Raw genomic sequence first — 18,860 nt, forward strand, 5'->3', positions numbered from 1 at the left:
TCAGTCTTTTAGTGGGATTGTACCCCTAGTCTGTGACCTTTACAAGTACTTCTCAGTTCTTTCCCTTTTAGGAGAGATGGAAAGGCTAGAGGGTATTGGATTTAGATATTTCCCTTCCTCCAGGTTGGTTAGTCTCTGTTAAAACCCTGGTAGACTCTGGTAAAATAGTTTATCTTGAGGGCAGGCCTTGTTAAGAAGAAATGTATACTTTAGGCATACAGTCATGCGTTGCGTAATGATGGAAATATGTTCTGAGAAATGCATCGTTCTGCGATTTTGTCATTGTGCAGACATTGTAGAGTGTACTTACACAAACCTAGATGGTATAGCCGACTACAAATCTAGGCTGTATGGTGCTAATCTCATGGGACCACCATCGTATATGCATCTGTCATTGACTGAAATGTCCTTATGTAGCGCATGACTATGTTTTAAAATGACTGCTTTTCCTCTCCCCTGAAGGAAGCAGGAAGGGATTTTTCTCTGATCTTCGCTGTGACAACCTGACAAGGTTTCTGTATCTAAACCCCATGAAAGTGTGGAAGCACCCCTAAGACTGGGCCCTCCTGGACTTTTTAACTCTCAAACTTGTCCACACCGATCCTCTAGCAATTGATTACTTAGAGATTAGGTTTTTCTACCCAATACTGCTTCCTATGGAGATTTCTGCTCCTGGGTTTCTGCTCCGGTAAACTGTGATCCTCTGTATCTGCCTGTTTCTCTCTCCAGTTTTGGGAACAGCAGTTTGCCCTGTGACCTCAGTTTTCTGATGGATCTAAGAGGAATTGTTGATTTTCAGTTTGTTCAGCCTTTTTCATGTTGTGTGAACAGCAGAGATGACTTCCAAGTTCCTTACGTGCTGGAACAGAAGCCAGATGTCCCTTCATTGTGTTTTTGTTGTTCCACTGAATAATATTAAATAGCTCTTAATTTTCAAAACTTGTATCCTATGGAATAGAGTAACAATTAAGAATGACACTACCTTCAGTTTGTTTTAACTATGTATCTAGTCAAATTATTAAAAAGTTACACACACACACACTCAATTTTAGCTAGTTGCAGAAAAACTTTTATGGAAGTGCAGTCTAATATTGTAACTTCTATTTTGTTGATAATAGTGTAAAAAGTTGGCATATAACTTCTTTTGGTAAGACTATACTTTAGCTTTGTCATTGTTAGCTATAGAATAAGTCATATAGTAAATTCCCCTTTTAGTATTGCACTATATAACGTGACTCTGGTAATAACCTAGTATATTCATTTAATTAAATAATGATGGCTATTTAACATTATATTTCCCTTTTTCCTTACCTTCTCAGAAGCTCAGAAATAAGTTTTGGTTCTCAATTACAATTAGTTCTCTTACCCTTCCTCCTTTGACCATTTACCATTGTTTGAGTTGTTGTGGTTTCATTACTTCTCTGTTTTTTGTTAAAACTTTCATGTCCATTTGAAAGTAGGTCACATAAATAATGCATTAACTATACTCAAGTATTATCTGATAGAGTTTTAGGCCTTACACTGCTGTCCCCCCCTTTTTCCTGTTTCATACTCAATATCATTCTCTTCTTACTCTATAGACTTCTCTTGACTATGATATGAATTTTTCATTTCATGGCTTATCCATAATAAATTATTTGTTCCAGACATACTTTCTCTTGTCACCCTTTATGCCTTATGGTTCCTCTGAGTTCTGTTTGCTGTTTTAATATTAACTCGAGCCAGACCATTAAGAATGTACTATGCTCTATCCAGAAAAGTTTGTGAAAAAGTTTCATAGAGCTAAATTTTAAAATGAACTGTAACTGTATATACTTGTGCTTTCATTATTTAAAGTAGATAATTGAGGGTATATTTTATTAGGAAACTAATAAATCAAACATTTTGATTTATGCAAAATTTTACAAATCTTTGAAGGTTTAATTTATCAATCCTGTTGTATTGGGAGTACATCTTTGTCTAACTTATTACTTTAATGATTATGCGATATAATGTCAAATTTATGAGACTAATTATCAGAATATGATAGTTTTGCCACTGTATTAGTTTTTTTATTTAAAAATTGTCTTTATTTTCCTCGTGGATTGCTAAATTCACTCAAATGCCAAAATGTAAATTATTAAGTAATTCTCATGAAAGGGCTTGCCATTGGTGTTGTTTATATTGTTAGTTCCTGTTAAGTTTAGGTCACATTAATGGGCAAACCCTTCTAAAACTTAAATCATTTGGTTCAGTGTTTTATCCTTCCTATAGTCTAAATGATCTCCAGAATAGAGGAGGATGCTCAAGTTTTGTTAGTTCTTTCAAAGAATAAGCTGTAGATAGTTTATAAACAGTGTAATTATTCACATGGTTGAATTTATCATTCAGTGTCAATCTCATTCATAAACATTTACTACTCTGATTTGGGAGACAGTATGAGTATGTAGATAATTAGCAAGACTAGATCGTATATTATGTGTCAAATGAATAATATAAGCAATACTGAAATTTAGAAATGGCAGACATCACTGTGATAGTTGGGGAAGGCTTCATGGAGGAGTTGGAAGTCAAATCTTGAAGGAGGATAAGATTTAGATGGAAATAGAAAAATGGGCTATGAATTGTGGATGGGCCATACTTATGCATCTGTTTTTATGTTGTTTGATGTCAGATACATTGTAACATGCCCTAATAATTAAAATAGGAAATAAATATTAAAATTATATTGAGGTGCCATTTATACCCACTGGGTTTGTAAAAAATCACCAAGCTTGAGAGTCAAGTGTTGGTACATATATGGATCTGTGAGAACTCTTGAGGTGCATAGCCTACGACTTAGCAGTTTCACCCTTAAGTATGTATAGTTTAAAGCAATATTTTCCATACTTTTATTAATATGATCTGCACATTGCAAAAAATACATTTTATTTCATGACTCAGTATACACACACATGAAATAAAATTTCCTATAATAGCTGTCCTTACTATGTATAATAAAGGTAAAAATATAACAAAGTATATATCAAATATGACTTTAATAATATTTAAATAAAATAGAAATTCAAAATTAAACACTGTAAAAAAATTTCGGAGATATTTAACATGGTGTATTTGCTTCTTTCATAAGTTTGCTCTCATGGGCTTAGTTTTTTGCTAGGAATTTGTGCATATCACTTTGATATTTCCTGTTGTATTTTATTCCACTTTTTAAAAATACTGATTGTGATGACTCAATTGATTTAATGACCCACTACTAGATTTTAGTCTGTAGTTTGAAGAATGCTGCTTGGGAGAAATTCTTGCTCATCTGTATCAAGAGAAATGCTTAAAAGTGTTCATAGCAGCATTGCTTGTATATCCCTTTCCTCCAAATGGGAAGCAGTTGAAGTATACAGTGACAAGAGATGGATAAATATATTACACTATAGTTGTATAATAGAATAATACTATACACCAAGGTAATTGAACCAGTTACACCTATCAATATGGATGAATTTGGGAACATACATTGAGCAGAAAAAGCAACCTACAGATTACTTGTAGTATGGTTTAATTGATGTAAAGTTCAAAAATAAGCTAAACTGTACAATATATTAAATAGGGCTATATATGTCTTCAAACTGTTAGGAAAATCCTAAGAAGGATAAGAACCAAAGTTTCAGGACAGGGCTTCCCCCTGGAGGGTGTAGGAGGTGTTAGAGGACCAGAGGACATACACGGGCTTCAAAGTTAATGGTAAAGTTGTGTTTCTTAGTTGTGTGGTTGTTGGTCTGCTCTTTTTATTGTTTCTTTACACCTTAATCACTTATTGCAGATTATTTTTATATGTATTCAGTGTTTAAAACATTTTAAAGTAGAAATAAAAGATGATCAACAATTAACATTATAACTTAAAAAAATTAGAATATAGGTGATACTCTCACTTTATTCCTTAAACTCACCCTATTTTTCATCCTATCCCTGCATCTTGCCCTAAGTTTTGGTTCATTCTCGAGTCCTTTGGAGAGTGTTTGATAAGGAGTAAATGTAGGAGTACAAAAGAAATCGATATTTAGGGATCAGTTGAGCATCAGTGATAGATCAGAGATGGAATAAAGGTCAGGGGTTTCTGCTGGGCATGTTACTTAATAAATGAGCAGTATGTTTATATCTTGATATGTTTGCTTCTTGGTTGACAGGCAGATGGGGCTTGGTGGAAGGGTGCTGTTGAGAATGATTTCAAAGCTTTAAAAAAGCATGCAAGGCCAGATAGTGGGTGCTTAAATATTACCTGAAAAAATGGAAGGGTTGACAAATGTTGAAGAAGTTTAGAAAGAAGATAGTATCAGGATATGGATTTCAGTTTTAGCCTGTTAGTTGGAGATAATCCAAGTGAAAGTATTGTATAGAAACATGGAAATGTGGGATTGGGGAGTCGGAGAGAGTCAGGGCTGGATTATGGATTGGGCAGTCTTTCAGACAGAGGTGAGACCAGAAGCCAAGGGAGTAGGTACATTTTCTGAGAGAAAAGTTGTAAAGAGAGAAGAGAGAAACTAAGAATTGAGTCATGGAATCCTCCAATTAGGTATCATTTAGGTATCTCTGGCAGGTGAGAAGAATATTCAGTTAAAAATTATGGTGCATCTGAATTTTGAATATTCTTTCTACAGAGCAAGATAGTTTTGGTACCAGAACAAACTTGCCATTTTCATTCTTTAAAATTATTTATGCCTTCACAAAACCATAATTGTTTCTCTAAAAAATGTTTTCTTCCAAATGATACTCAAATAAGAAGGTCATTCTTATTTTACCTACATATGCATTTTCTTTAATTAGAATGTTTTTGTAAAATTTTGTTTTTCTCCTGTTACACACGAAATCCCAAAAGTTTGTTTTCTGATTGTGGCTTAATATTTGGTATCCAGTTTTTATGTGTTCTTTATCATAAACTAATAAATAGATACCATACTTACACAGCTTACTTGACAATCTATGGACATGTCACTGGAAATGAGAATTGTGATAATAGACATTATTATGAAGCTAATCAATCCTAACATTATCAATCAAAATCTAAAACTTTTTAAGTAAAATAATTTTTTCTTAGAAATACCAGCTCACCAATAATGTTTATTTTTTTCCATAGAGAGAATCAGAATTAAAACAAGAAATAAATGACCTTGTAAAACGGAAGATTACAGTAGATGAAGAAAATGCTTTCTTAAGGAAAGAATTCAGTGACTTGCAGAAGAAATATAAAGATAAAAGTCAAGAAATTAAGGTGTGTTGACTTATACATAGTTTTACAATACTATTGCTTTGAAGATCTACTTAAAGCTTTGTCAGCCTTTGTGGCACAGAAAGTGACAAGCTTGGAGAAAAAATTGCCTTAGGCCCTGCTGTACCATACAGTTTTCTCACATGCAAAAACTCTGAGAAAGATGCTTTAAAGCTAAGACTCCAAGCTTTATAACTTTCAGATAAATAGTTAATGATGGAAATGGAGCTAAGAAAGTAGGAGTGTGAATATGTGGCTTCTTGTAATTAGATTCTGATGGGACTGGCATTATTAATTGATAAAACCCAGGTCTGGGAGGATATGTCTGTGTGGGTCTCAAAAATAGCTGGGGACAGCATCAAAGGCAGCTTGATCAATTAATGGGCTCTTTGCAAATGTGTACTCATCAAAGCTGTCATCCAGTGGAAAAATATGACCCATCCACCTGCATGAAAAGAGGCCAATAAAAGTATACAGGTGACCTTGGCCATCAAATATAGAAGAAGCTGCTGTGAGGGTAAAACTGCACAGTTTGTATTTGCTGATTAGTTCTCACCTTTTTTTTTGTTTTGTTTATCGGCCCTTGTGGTACTGTTCTACAGGACACTAAGGAGTGTGTACAGAATAAGGAAGAGCAAAACAGAATGGTTATAAAAGATCTGGAGGAGGAAAATGAGAAATTAAGTACCCGCTGCGCTGACCTGCTAAATGACCTGGAGAAACTGAGGAAGGAGGAAGCACATTGGAGGAAAGAAAAATATAGCGTTGATGCAAAAATAAAGGTATGGGGTGAGAATGGAATCTACGCTGTTATTTTGGATCTAACTTCTTATAGGAAGTTTATTATGCTGTTTTCTTTAAATAACAAGTTATATATTCAAATCCACCAGTGGGGACTAGCATTAATTTATATTCCTTCACTTAAGACCCACAGCTTTTTAAAAATTGATGTTGCAAAGCAGGAAACTGACTTCAAATAGTTATCTAAAATGTAATCATTAAAAAATAAAGGCTATTGCATTTTGAAATAAAACATGTTTTGAAAAAACATATTTAGAACGTGAGTTTTGACTTTTTTCAGTTAGGGTTTAAATTTATAAATATAGCTAAAATTCATTGCAATATAGTTTTAAGACTATTTTCTAGGTCCTTTAAAAAATAAAATGTAAAAAAAATCACAAAGCAGTCAAGAAATACTCATATGTATTTTGAAGATGGTGCTTTTCTTTGGCTTACAAGGGCCTTATTCATACTAAAGTTCTATTTTTATAGAAATAAAATGTATAATCTTTATAATATTTTTATATTCTTTTTGACCAGTAGTTTTCAAAATAATACTTGTTTGTGGCTTTCTCTTTGTCTAAAGAAAGTTTTTGTTCATTTTTTTTCTCATCTAATTTCAGGTTTCTCTTTTACCATAGATTTTGTTGAAAAAGCCAGAAACAAGTGTTAGTGCTAGTAAATATAATAATCCCTTTGTGTATATGCACATAAAAGAATATATAACATAAGTACACACATGTATATATAAATATAGCTATTAAAATATAGTGAATATGGATATGTGTGTGTATGTATGTGCATATGTGTGTGCATGATTATTTAAGTTAGAGGGGAAAGGATGTGTCTTTCTGAGTGTCTGAATCAATTTATTGCAGATATTTAAGGAAATGTATTAAATCTATTAGTGCATAATCAGGGAATGACTGGGCCATTGAGAGAATTGAATTCTGGTGCATTTGTTATCTTAATTTTTATATTAGCTTCTGCTTCCCTACAACCTTTAAGCAGTTTGGTAATGTGATAAGGGTTAAGTGGTGGTACTTTCTTGTGTTAATTCATGGCTATATGATTGATGATAATTTTGATTTCCTTATTTGCCATTCAAATCATCCATTTTGTGATTTACTGGGATTTTTAGTTCTGTGATTTTTTTATCTTGGGGTGCTTGTCTTTTCTTATTAATTTGTAGGCATTCTTTATTTCTTCTGGATATTAATATTTTGTTATATATATTACAAATGCTTTCCGTTCTATAAATCTTGAATAAGGTGAATGGGACTTTCAAAAGTTTGTAACTTTTGATAGAGTCGATGTTATTATTTTCCTCTCCAATGTTTTTCCTTTAGGAGTCTTAGATGCTATAATTTTCCCTACCCCAAAGTCTTTAATCCATTTAGAATTCATTTTTGGATATAGTGTTCCACACCGTTTAGTTAATAGTTTATTAATTTGTGATACTATCTCTCTCACATCTCCAAGTTTCAGTGTGTATGAATTTGTTTCTGGACTTCCTATTATTTTCATGGTTTTAGATATTGTAGTTTTATAATTTAACTCATTATTTGGTAGGGAAGTCTACCTCTTTATTCATCTTTTTGTAAGTCATGAGCACTATATTTGCCTCTTCACTATTTTATAATATTTGAATCATTTTATTGGTTATACTGAAAAATTCTGTTAGAAAGCAGATTGGAACCACACTTAATTTAGAATTAATTTTGGGAGAATTGTGATCCTACCATTCATGAATGTGGAATAAGGTTTTGTAACTTTCTTAAAATGGCATTGTCCACCTTTGTTAGATTTATTCCTAGTCACAAATATTACTTTAAAAAAGTGTGTTATGATAAATAATTTGTATATTTCTAGATTTTTCTAAGTTACGTAATTACATTGTCTGTCAATAAGAAAACTTTTCACCTTCTAGAATATTAATTGGCATATGATTAACATACCGTACACTTAGTCCATTTAAAATGTGCAGTTCAGTAGTTTTTAGTTTATGCAGAGTTGTGCAACTATTACTGCAATTACTTTTAGAACATTTTTATCACCCCCCAAAGAAATCCTGCAACCTTTAGCAGTCACTCTTCCTTTACCCTTCACTCTGCAGCCCTAGATAACCGCCGATCTACTTTCTTTCTCTATAACTCTCTATTCTAAACATTTCATATACATGAAATCACAGTGTATGGTTTTTTGTGACTGACTTCTTCCACTTAAAAGGGTGTTTTCAGGGTTTGTCCATGTTGTAGCATGTGTCTGTACTTCATTCCTTTTTATTGTTCAACTATATTCCATTATGTAGGTATCTTACATTTTATTAATTTATCACCAGTAAATGGATATTTGTGTTATGAATAATACTGCTATGAACATTTGTGTGCAAGATTTTGTGTATACATACATGTATTTTCGTTTCTCTTAGGTACATACCAAGGAGTGAGATCACTGGGTCATATGGTAATTCCGTTTTTAAGCTTTTGAGGAACTGTCAGACTGTTTTCAAAAGCAGCTGCACCATTTTATGTTTCCAGCAGCTGTGTATGAGTGTTCTGATTTCTCTTTGTCCTTGTCAACACTTGTTATTGCCTGTCTTTTTGGCTATAGCCATCCTTACGGATGTGAAGTGGTATCTCATTGTGATTTTGATTTAAGATTCCCTGATGGCTAATGATGTTGAGCATTTTTTCATGTGTTATTGATCATTTGTATATTGTTGAAGACATAAATATGTATTCATTTCTTTTGCATATATTGTGGATACAAATCTCTTTTCTGCTATATAATTTCAAACTATTTTCTTCAGTTCTCTGAGTGTTTGTTTCCTTAATGGTATTATTTGAACCACAAAAGTTTTAAGTTTTGATGATATTTGTCTACTTTTTCTTTTGTTGCCCATGCTTTTGGTGTCATATCTGAGAAACCACTGCCTAATCCAAGATCATGAAAATGGACACCTATGTTTTCTTCAGAGAGTTTTACAGTTTTATATCTTACATTTAGTTCTTTGAACCATTTTGAGTTAATTTTTGAATATGGTGTTTGATAGGAATCCAACTTCATTATTTTGCAAGTGTTATTCAGTTGTCCCAGCACCATTTGTTGAAAAAGTCTATTCTTTCCCCCCTGAATTTGTCTTGGCATCTTTGTTGAATATCAGTTGACTATAAATATAGGGGTTTATTTCAGGACCTCAATTCTGTTCCTTTGATCTATACATTTATCCTTATGCCTATGCAACACTGTCTTGATTATTGTAGATTTGTAGTAAGTTTTGCAATTGGGATGTGTGTGCCCTTAAAAGTTATTTTTCTTTTTCAAGATTGGTTATTCTGGGTCTCTTATATTTCCATATGAATTCCATGTGAATTTTAAAATCAGCAAGAAATTTTCCATTTCTTGCAAAAAAAAGCAAGCTGAACATATTTTGATAGAGGTTGCATTGAATCAGAAGATCAATTTGAGGAACATTACCATCTTAGCAACATTATACCCTCTAATGCATCAACATGGGATGTTCCATTTATTTAGGTCTCCTTTAATTTATTTCAACAGTGTTTCGTAGTTTTCAGAATATAACTTTGTACTTTTTTTTGGTAAATATATTCCTAAAATATGTAATTATCTTTTTAATGTTATTCTAAGTGGAATTGTTTTTTTAATTTCCTTTTTGGATGGTTCATTCCTAATGCAAAGATACACAATTAATTTTTGTGTGTTGATCTTGTATCCTGTGACCTTGCTGAACAGGTTGATTCCTTAGGATTTTCTATTTGTAAGATCATGTCATCTGCAAGTAGACATAGCTTTACTTTTTCCTTTCCAGTCTGGATGCCGTTTTTCTTATTTTAGTGCCTATTTTCCTGGCTAGAACCTGTAGTACAAAGTTGAATAGAAAAAGAAGGAGTGGACATCTATGTCTTGTTCCTGATCTCAGGGGGAAAGGATTCACTCTTTGACTGTTAAGTGTGAAGTTATCTATGAGTTTTTTGTTGATGTGCTTTATCAGATTGAGGAAGTTACCTTCTATTCCTAGTTTGTTGAGTGTTTTTTTTTTTTTTATCATGAGGGTGTATTGGATTTTGGCAAATGCTTTTTCTGCATCTATTGAAATGATCATGCGGTTTTTGTCTTTCATTCTGTTGATATGGATAACATGACCTGATTTTTGGATATTAAACCAACCTTACATTGCTGGGATATTTTTATCTTTATCTAGCTTTGGTGTTAGGATAATGCTGGCCTTATGTGATAAGTTAGGAAGAGTTCCCTCCTTTTATGTTTTTTGGAAGAGTTTGAGAAGGATTGGTATTAATTCTTTTAAAATGTTCAGTAGAATTCGACAATTAAGCCGTTTGATACTGGAATTTTTTATGTTGGGAGCTTTTGAGAACTGATTAAACTTCTTCACTTATTATAGCTCTGTTATGATTTTCTGTTTTTTCTTGAGTCAGTTTAGGTAATTTGTGTGTTTCTAGGAATTTGTTCATTTCATCTAGGTTATGTAATTTGTTGGTGTGCAATTGTTTATATTTTTCTGTAGTAATCCATTTTATTTCTGTATGGTTAGTAGTAGTGTCCTTACTTTCATTTCTGATTTTAGTTATTTACATCTTGATTTTTTTCCTTTGTCTGTCTAGCTAAAGATTCATTAATTTTGTTACTCTTTTCGAAGAGTCAACTTTTGGTTTAACTGATTCTCCTTTTTGTTTTGCTCTTCCCCTTTTAAAAAATTTCCCCACTAATCTTTATTCTTTCTTTCTTTTTTCGCTCTTTGGATTTACTTTGCTGTTCTTTGTCAGTTTCTTCATGGTATAAAATTAGATTATTGATTTGCGTTATGTGTGTTTTTTCTTCAAAGATTGGCACCTGAGCTAACAACTGTTGCCAATCTTTTTTTTTTTTTGGCTTTTTCTCCCCAAATCCCCCATCCCTCCAGTACATAGTTCTATATTTTAGTTGTGGATCCTTCCAGCTGTGGCATGTGGGAACACCGCCTCAGCGTGACCTGACAAGCAGTGCCATGTCCGCACCTAGGACCCAAACCAGTGAAACCCTGGGCCGCCGAAGCAGAGCACACAAACTCAACCACTCGGTCACGGGGCTGGCCCCTGTGTGTTCTTTTTTAAGGTAGCATTTGCAGCTATAAATTTTCCTCTGGGCACTCCCTTTGCTGCATCCTGTAGGTTTTGGTATATTGTCTTTGTGTTTTCCTTCATCTCTGAATATTTTCTAATTCTCTTGTGAATTCTTCCTTGATCTCTGGGTTGTTTAAGAATGTATTGTTTAATTTCAACATATTCTAAATTTTTTTTAGTTTTCCTTCTGTTATTGAGTTCTAGCTCCATTTCACTGTGGTTGGAGAAGATACTTTGTATGATTTTAATGTTTTTAAGTTTATTGAGAGTTGTATTAAGGCCTAACATGTGGTCAGATAAGGGGAGTGTTCCATGTGTACTTGAGAAAAATTTGTATTTTGCTGTTTTTGCAGAGTGTTCCATGTATATCTGTTGGTTTATAGTGTTGTTCAGGCACTCTGTATCCTTATTGACTTCTCTCTAAATATTCAACTCATTTTTAAAGTGTTGAATTCTCCAGCTATTATTGTGGAACTGTCTCTTTTTCCTTTCAATTCTGTAAGTATTTACTTTATATATTTTAGGGCTCTATTGTTTGGTGAATGTATGTTTATACCTGTTACATCTTCTTGATGAATTGACTCTTTAATGCCCTCTTTTGTTTCTTGAACAGTTTTTGACCTAAAGTCTATTTTGTCCAGTATTATAGCCATCCCAGCTCTCTTTTGGTCGCTCATAGCCTTCATTTTTAAATGATAGCTTTATTAGATATAGGATTCTACCTTGGCAGCTTTTTCTTTGAGCACTTTGAATGTTATTTCACTGTCTCTAGCCTCCATTATTTTTGAAGAAAATTCAGTTGTTAATCTTATTGAGATCTCTTGAAAATGATGAGTTGTTTTTCTCTTGTGATTTCTAAGAATTTATCCTTATCTTTGGCTTTCAGCATTTTTACTATGATATTTCTATTAGTGGATCTCTGTGTGTATACTACTTGGAGTTTGTTGAGCTTCTTGGATGTGTAGATTAATGTTTTTCACCATTGTTGGATAGTTTTCAGTCATTTTTTCAAATACTTTTTCTGTTCATTATTCTCTTGCTTCCCCTTTTTGGTAGTCCCATTATGCTTGTTAGTGCCTTTAATGATGACCCATATTTCTCTTGGGCTATTAATTTTTTTGTCATTTTTTTTCTTGATTTCTCTTCAAGTTTTTTGCTCTTATTTCTGTCACTTCTTATTAAATGTGAGCTCCTCTATTGAGGTTTTTTTAAAAATTTTAATTATTATGCTTTTTTAGCACCAGAATTTACATTTGGATGTTTTAGAATAATTTGTATCACTTTATTGGTATTTTCTATTGAATGAGACCTTGTCGTTTTACCTTTTTTTTTTTTAACATATGGTACTTTTTAAAGCATTGTTTTTTTATTTGGTTGAATATATTTATAATGGCTATTTTGAAGTCTTTGTGAAGTCTGACATCAGGACTCTCTCATGGGCAGTTTCTATTGTCTGCTTTCTTTCTTCTGTGTGATGACACTTTCCTTTCTCTTTGATTGTTGTAATTTTTTGTTGAAAAGTAGACATTTACAATTATATATTGTAGCAGTTTTGGATACTGATTCCTTCTGGCCCCATCCCCAGGGCTTCTTGATGTTTGCTCATTTGTTTGTTTAGTGGTTTGGCTAGACTGTTTGAATAAAGTCTGTTTGCCCTGCAATGTATGGCCTCTGATTTTGCTTTTCAGAGAGCACAGACTTGGACATGTGCACATTCACTCTGAGACTAGTGTGATTTTAGCTGGGTCTCCTTCACTGTCTCTTCTCTTGATATATTAATATGTCTGTCACTATTGGTATCACACTCAGCTGTTGGCCTCCAAAAATTGCTGGCTGGTTTTTTAATTTTTCTTTTTTTTTGGTGAGGAAGATTGACTCTGAGCTAACATCTGTTGCTAATTGCCCTCCTTTTGCTTGAGGAAGGTTCGCCATGAGCTAACACCTGTGCCAATCTTCCTTTATTTTTTTGTGTGTGGGACACTGCCACAGCATGGCTTAATGAATGATGTGTAGGTCTGCACCTGGGATCCAAACCTGCGAACCCTAGGCTGCTGAAGCGGAGTGTGCAAACCCAACCACTATGCTACTGGGCCAGCCTCCTCTAATTGTTTTTGACAATGTCCTGGGACACAAATTGCTCCACAGTCTGATCTAATTGAATCTGGGTCTCTTTGTGGGTTTAGTATTTTTTTTTTTAATGTGGTAAAATACACGTAACATAAAATTTTCAATCTTAACCATTTTTAAGTGTACAGTTCAGTACACTTGTTAAGTATACTTACATAAATGTTAAGTATATTTACAATGCTGTGAAAGAGATCTCCAGGACTTTATCGACTTGCAGAACTGCAACTCTAAGCTTATTAATAATAGCTCCTCATTGCTCCTTCACCCTAGCTCTTGATAACCACCATTCTACTTCATGTATCTATGAATTTGACTATTTATTCCTACCATAAGTGGAATCATATGGTAATTGTTCTTTTGTGACTGGTTTATTCATTTAGCATAGTGTCTTCAAGCTTCCTCCATATTGTAGATGTGACAGATTTCCTTTCTTTTTAAGGCTGTGTTGTGTTCCATTGTATGTATATACCACATTTTGTTTATCTATTCATTTGATGTTTGGGTTGCTTCCACCTCTTGGCCATTGTGAATAGTACTGCTATACACATGGTTGTGTAAATATCTCTTCAAGACCCCACTTTTCATTCATTTGAATATGTACCCAGAAGTGGGATTGCTGGATTATATGGTAGTTCTATTTTTAATGTTTTAAGAAACCCCCATACTGTTTTCCATAGGGGTTACACCATTTTACAGTCCCACCAACATTGCGCAAGCATTCCAACTTCTCCACATCCCTGCCAACACTTAAGTTTTCCTCCCTTCCCTCCTTCCTTCCTCCCTCCCTTCCTTCCCTCCTTCCTTCTTCTTTTATTCCATCCACCCACCTACCTACCTATGTGTATATCTATCATTGATCTTCTTGTAATAAATGGGAATTTAGGAAGCATTCACAGTACTATCTTGGCTGAAAGCCAATATTTTTATCTTTAAAAGATCACTGTTTATTACAGGGTGACTATATGAAGTATGGGAGCGTGGCTAGAGTAGATTTCTAGAGCTTGATCTAAGCATGGTGCTCACTTTTAGAAATAATGAACATATTGTGTTTGTGTGGGTATACTCTATTTTTAGTTATAATATTTATTTAATACTTTATGAAAATACTTACAATTAATTTTCTAATTTATTTTTTAGAAAATATGCTTTTGAAAAAATATGACATCAATTTTTAAGTTGTTTCAAAATGAAAAAAGATTTAGAGAATTATCAGAAGGAAAAAGACAATTTTGAGGAAGTGTAGGTGAAATTTCACCACAATCAAGGAAACTCAGCATGATCTGAATATCAAACATTGTAAAAGTATTTCAATATCTTTTGGTACTGTCCTTTTTTCTCTGAGTTTATCTGTGTGTGTGCATTTAAAATAGAGGAAATAATGAAATATCTGCTATTTGTCCTGACTAATTTTTAAGTAAATTTTTTGTTCATGTAATTGACAATTTTTTTGTTATACAATGGTTTCTTCATTGTAATTTTAATAAGTAAATTTCTATATAGATTTTCAAGTTTATTTGCTTCAAATTCTTAGCTTTCACTTGAGGAACCCATGATGCTTTTCAGTTTCTGAAAAAAATAACCTGTGGCTAGTATAAAAGGTATTGTTTGTACTAAAATTTTTTTAATTGAGTGAAAACAAACAAATAAAATATAAAAATCTACTAATTTTTCACTGTCATTTTTTAGACAGGTTGGTTAAATATAGCAGACTTTCTATTTTTATTTATTTGCTATTTATTATATTTGATTGTGATATAAGTGCTCTAATTTTAGGCCTTTGAAGACAGTCTAATCGAAGCAAGGAAAGAAATTGAAGTATCACAGAGTAAATATAATGCTCTATCATTACAGTTGAATAATAAAGAAACTGAACTTATGCAGAAGGATATGGATATTACCCTGGTCAGGCAAGTATATTCAATTTTTAATTTAACATTATAGAAATGTCATTAGTTATTCTTGGGGCTGGCCCCGTGGCCGAGTGGTTAAGTTCGCGCGCTCCGCTGCAGGCGGCCCAGTGTTTCGTTACTTCGAATCCTGGGCGCCGACATGGCACTGCTCATCAGACCACGCTGAGGCAGCGTCCCACATGCCACAACTAGAAGAACCCACAACGAAGAATACACAACTATGTACCGGGGGGCTTTGGGGAGAAAAAGGAAAAAATAAAATCTTTAAAAAAAAAAAAAAAAAAGAAATGTCATTAGTTATTCAGAATAGCACCATTTATGTTTATCATTAATATGCCAAAATGACAACAATATGTTTTTTGTAGGTACATCTGTTTGTGTATTGAAACTATCTGAAATTATATACACCAAACTAGGAATCGTTAACTGGTAGAGTCAGGATTTTCACAGGGTTGGGGAGAGCGTTCTCAAAGAGTAACCTTGTTTCAGTTTTTAACAAGGATAGTGCATTCATTCGTTGCTTCCTTCTAACAACCCTAGGCATGTGTTAAATAATATTAATTATTGTTATAATAAACAATAAATGAGAAACCCAATTTTGACCTTTTATTATATTCTAAATAGTTTTAATTTGTCAAATACTCTCTCTATATCAAAATAGTTAATTTTGTAATGCTACTTATAAAATGAGATTACTTGAAAAACTTCTGTTTTTAACTGTTTTGAAAGATTTTAAACTACCTATTAATTAACTTTATAATTACCTTTATCAGCAATTAGTGTTAGAATAAATCATAAAATATAAGTATACATACACATGTATGTACACATACACATACACATATACACATACATGTAGGTATGTGCCTGAATTTTTTTACTTAAACTAATTAAAATAAATTATACAATCAGTGTTTATCACATACCTCTATAAGAACAATTTCATCCTCTGATGCTACCACTATATGCGTGTAATATTGTTATATATAGTTATAACTGTTATATACAAGTATATTATATAATTATAATATATAAATATTAGATAGTATAGCATATAATATTTTTGTATATATTTAACATATTGCCAGAGCTATATGCATATTAGGGCAGGACTTTTTGCTTGGGTAACAGTTAATGTATATATATTAATCTCTTACCCAAACAAAATTCATTGTGTCACATTTTAAAAACTTTCTTCTGACAGGAATGAGGAAAGTATAAACTTTATAGATGATAGACTGGTTGCTTTATCCACTCGTGGTGTAATATTTTTTAAGCCAATAATTTGATGAAGTCAGAATAGTAATTCTAAATAGCAATAGAATCTTAGATTTGGAAGGAATCTTAAAATTATCACTTATTCCTATATTCTTCCCAATAAGATAATATAGCTTTTAATGTTTGCTTGATGCTTTTAGTCTATAAGTTTCTCAGTACTTTTCAAGATGGGTTTTTTCATTTTATGTGTTTAAATTTGAAATTGTTTCATATATTGAGCTGAATTTTGCCTTTTTACAATATCCACCCACTTGCCTTGGTTCTTTATCTAGAAAATCTCAGAGACAATCTAATCTCTATTGTGTAGCACAGACCTTCAAATAATAGAAGATAACTTTATCGAGAACTTTATTTTTTCATGAATTTATTAACAACCCATTTCTCATAATTTTTCATGTATATATTTCACAGATGTTATACTGTTTTATGTTGCCTTTCTGAATGCATTCCATATTGTCAATATCTATGTTGTCAATATTCTTCTTAAAATATAGCACCTAAAACTGCATAAAATGTTCTAACGATGACCTTTCCATTTTAGAGTATGATGGCGCTGAACAGTGCATGACATTTGAATAGTTATGTTTTCTACTAAATTTTGCCCCTGCTTTTGTGTACTTTAATATATTTCAGGAGCCATAAGCTACAATATATAAGGCAATAACATCCACAGATGGACATTTTCTTCCACAATGGACCATGTGTAATTTTAAGGGTTCGATTATAAGGACTCATAGAGGAGGAGGAAATAGCACACAGTTGGAAGTCTGGACCTGAGGACTTTGACTAAAACCCTCATTATACGGCAGTAGTTGAGATGTCTGCAGTGTTTCTTCTGAGTTTTCTGAATAAGAGTTACCAATTGGATGTACTACGTCTCCTTTCCTTCATATTTTTTCTTTCTTGGGGGGATGATGGTTATGATATACCAGCATCTGTATATTGTACAAAAGACACACAAAGCTATAATTGTGGGAAAGTGGTCTAGGCACTTCCTTATTTGGATACACTTTTCCTTATTGTTAAATATGGAGATGGCTTAGCTTTGTTTCTCTATGAGTTTATTTCTTTGGAATTCATAATCTTTTGCATATTTATTGAATATTTAACCTATGTTAGATTATAAATAAATAAGTATATATATAATAATGTACATGTCTGTAATATATACAGAACACCTGAATATATGCCTAGAATTTGCATAAAAAGCTCTAACCAATTAAGTTGCCTAACTAAAACTTTTCCTGGATAGGTAATGATTCTCTAATTACATAGAAGGTGAGCTGAATGAACAGCCCGCCTTCCATTGAGAAGTTGGGCTATTGTCAATTGAATTGGGAATTTTTCTTAGAAATTAGTTGTGACTCTCTTACAAAGAATTGAAAAAATAAAAGTCAAGACAGTGAAGTCATAATTTTGGTTGGGAATATCATCAAAGCCAGAATCCTGAAATTGGATCAATACATCTGGATTGCTGGTGTTCCCAGGCACTGAGCAGAAGCAAGTGTAAATTATCTCTGGAGGATAATAAGACAGTTCTGTCCTCAAATTATGTCTACAGTTTTGCAAACTAATGTCTAGCACATAGTCAGAAATATCAACTGTGTAGTAAGGCAAGAATAAAAATTAAAAGACATAAGAACTGGAAATGAAAAAGACCTAATTATTTGCCTGTAATACAATTAACTTACATAGAAAACTCACAGTAATTTATTGAAATGTTTAAATCAATAAGTGGGTTTAGCACACTTGGTAGATACAATGTCAGTGTGTAAAATTCAATTGTACTTTTTATACTAGCAAAAAAACTAGGAAATGGACTTAAAATAATGTAATTTACAATATGACTAAAAATTTTAAGAGTGAGTATAATGAGAGATATGTGTTACCTCTATACGGAGAACTGTAAAACATTATTGAGAAAAATAAAAGGTCTAATATGTGCAGGAATGTACGAAGTTCATGATTTGGACATCTCAATATGATAAAAATGTCAACTCTCTCCAAATAGATACTGAGATTCAGAGTAATACAGATTGTCAACAACAGAAACCATTACTACCCCTAGTCCAGAAAGGGCAAGGAGAGAAGCTGTTACCAGATCTCTGTGGGAAGTCTAATCCTGGAAGAGAGGCTGACTAATAGAAGTATCCTTAGACAGAGGAACAGAGACACTGCCAACTGTGACTCCATAGAGAGGGGGCTAGGGAAAGAAATACCTTGACCTCTTTCTCCTTTACCCTCTAATCACCAGCCAGCACTTCCAACTAATCAAATTCAGTCAGACCCAGAGGACAAGGAGCCAGATAATACACTTTGTAGAGGTTGGCCTCTTAGGCTCGAAAGTAGGCTAGAGTGTTACAGAGTAGGGCAGAGGCGAAG

At 33.0% G+C, this 18,860-nt stretch overlaps 1 protein-coding gene across 6 annotated transcripts in view; it reads left to right on the plus strand.

Annotated features, from left to right (window-relative positions):
- Positions 1 to 18,860, plus strand: part of CNTLN (centlein) — a 321,096-nt gene that overhangs the window by 68,796 nt on the left and 233,440 nt on the right. For all 6 annotated transcript variants that reach the window (XR_011431201.1, XM_070248231.1, XM_070248227.1 and 3 more), the window contains exons 4-6: positions 5,108 to 5,242; positions 5,842 to 6,021; positions 15,064 to 15,201. Coding sequence is in view for 5 of the 6 variants with exons in the window: in XM_070248231.1 (XP_070104332.1) it covers positions 5,108 to 5,242; positions 5,842 to 6,021; positions 15,064 to 15,201 (453 nt within the window). In the remaining variant the exon portion in view is untranslated. The remainder of the gene's footprint in view (positions 1 to 5,107; positions 5,243 to 5,841; positions 6,022 to 15,063; positions 15,202 to 18,860) is intronic.

This window comes from Equus caballus, chromosome 23 (genome assembly GCF_041296265.1).
Source record: "Equus caballus isolate H_3958 breed thoroughbred chromosome 23, TB-T2T, whole genome shotgun sequence".
NCBI classification, from domain to species: Eukaryota; Metazoa; Chordata; class Mammalia; order Perissodactyla; family Equidae; genus Equus; species Equus caballus.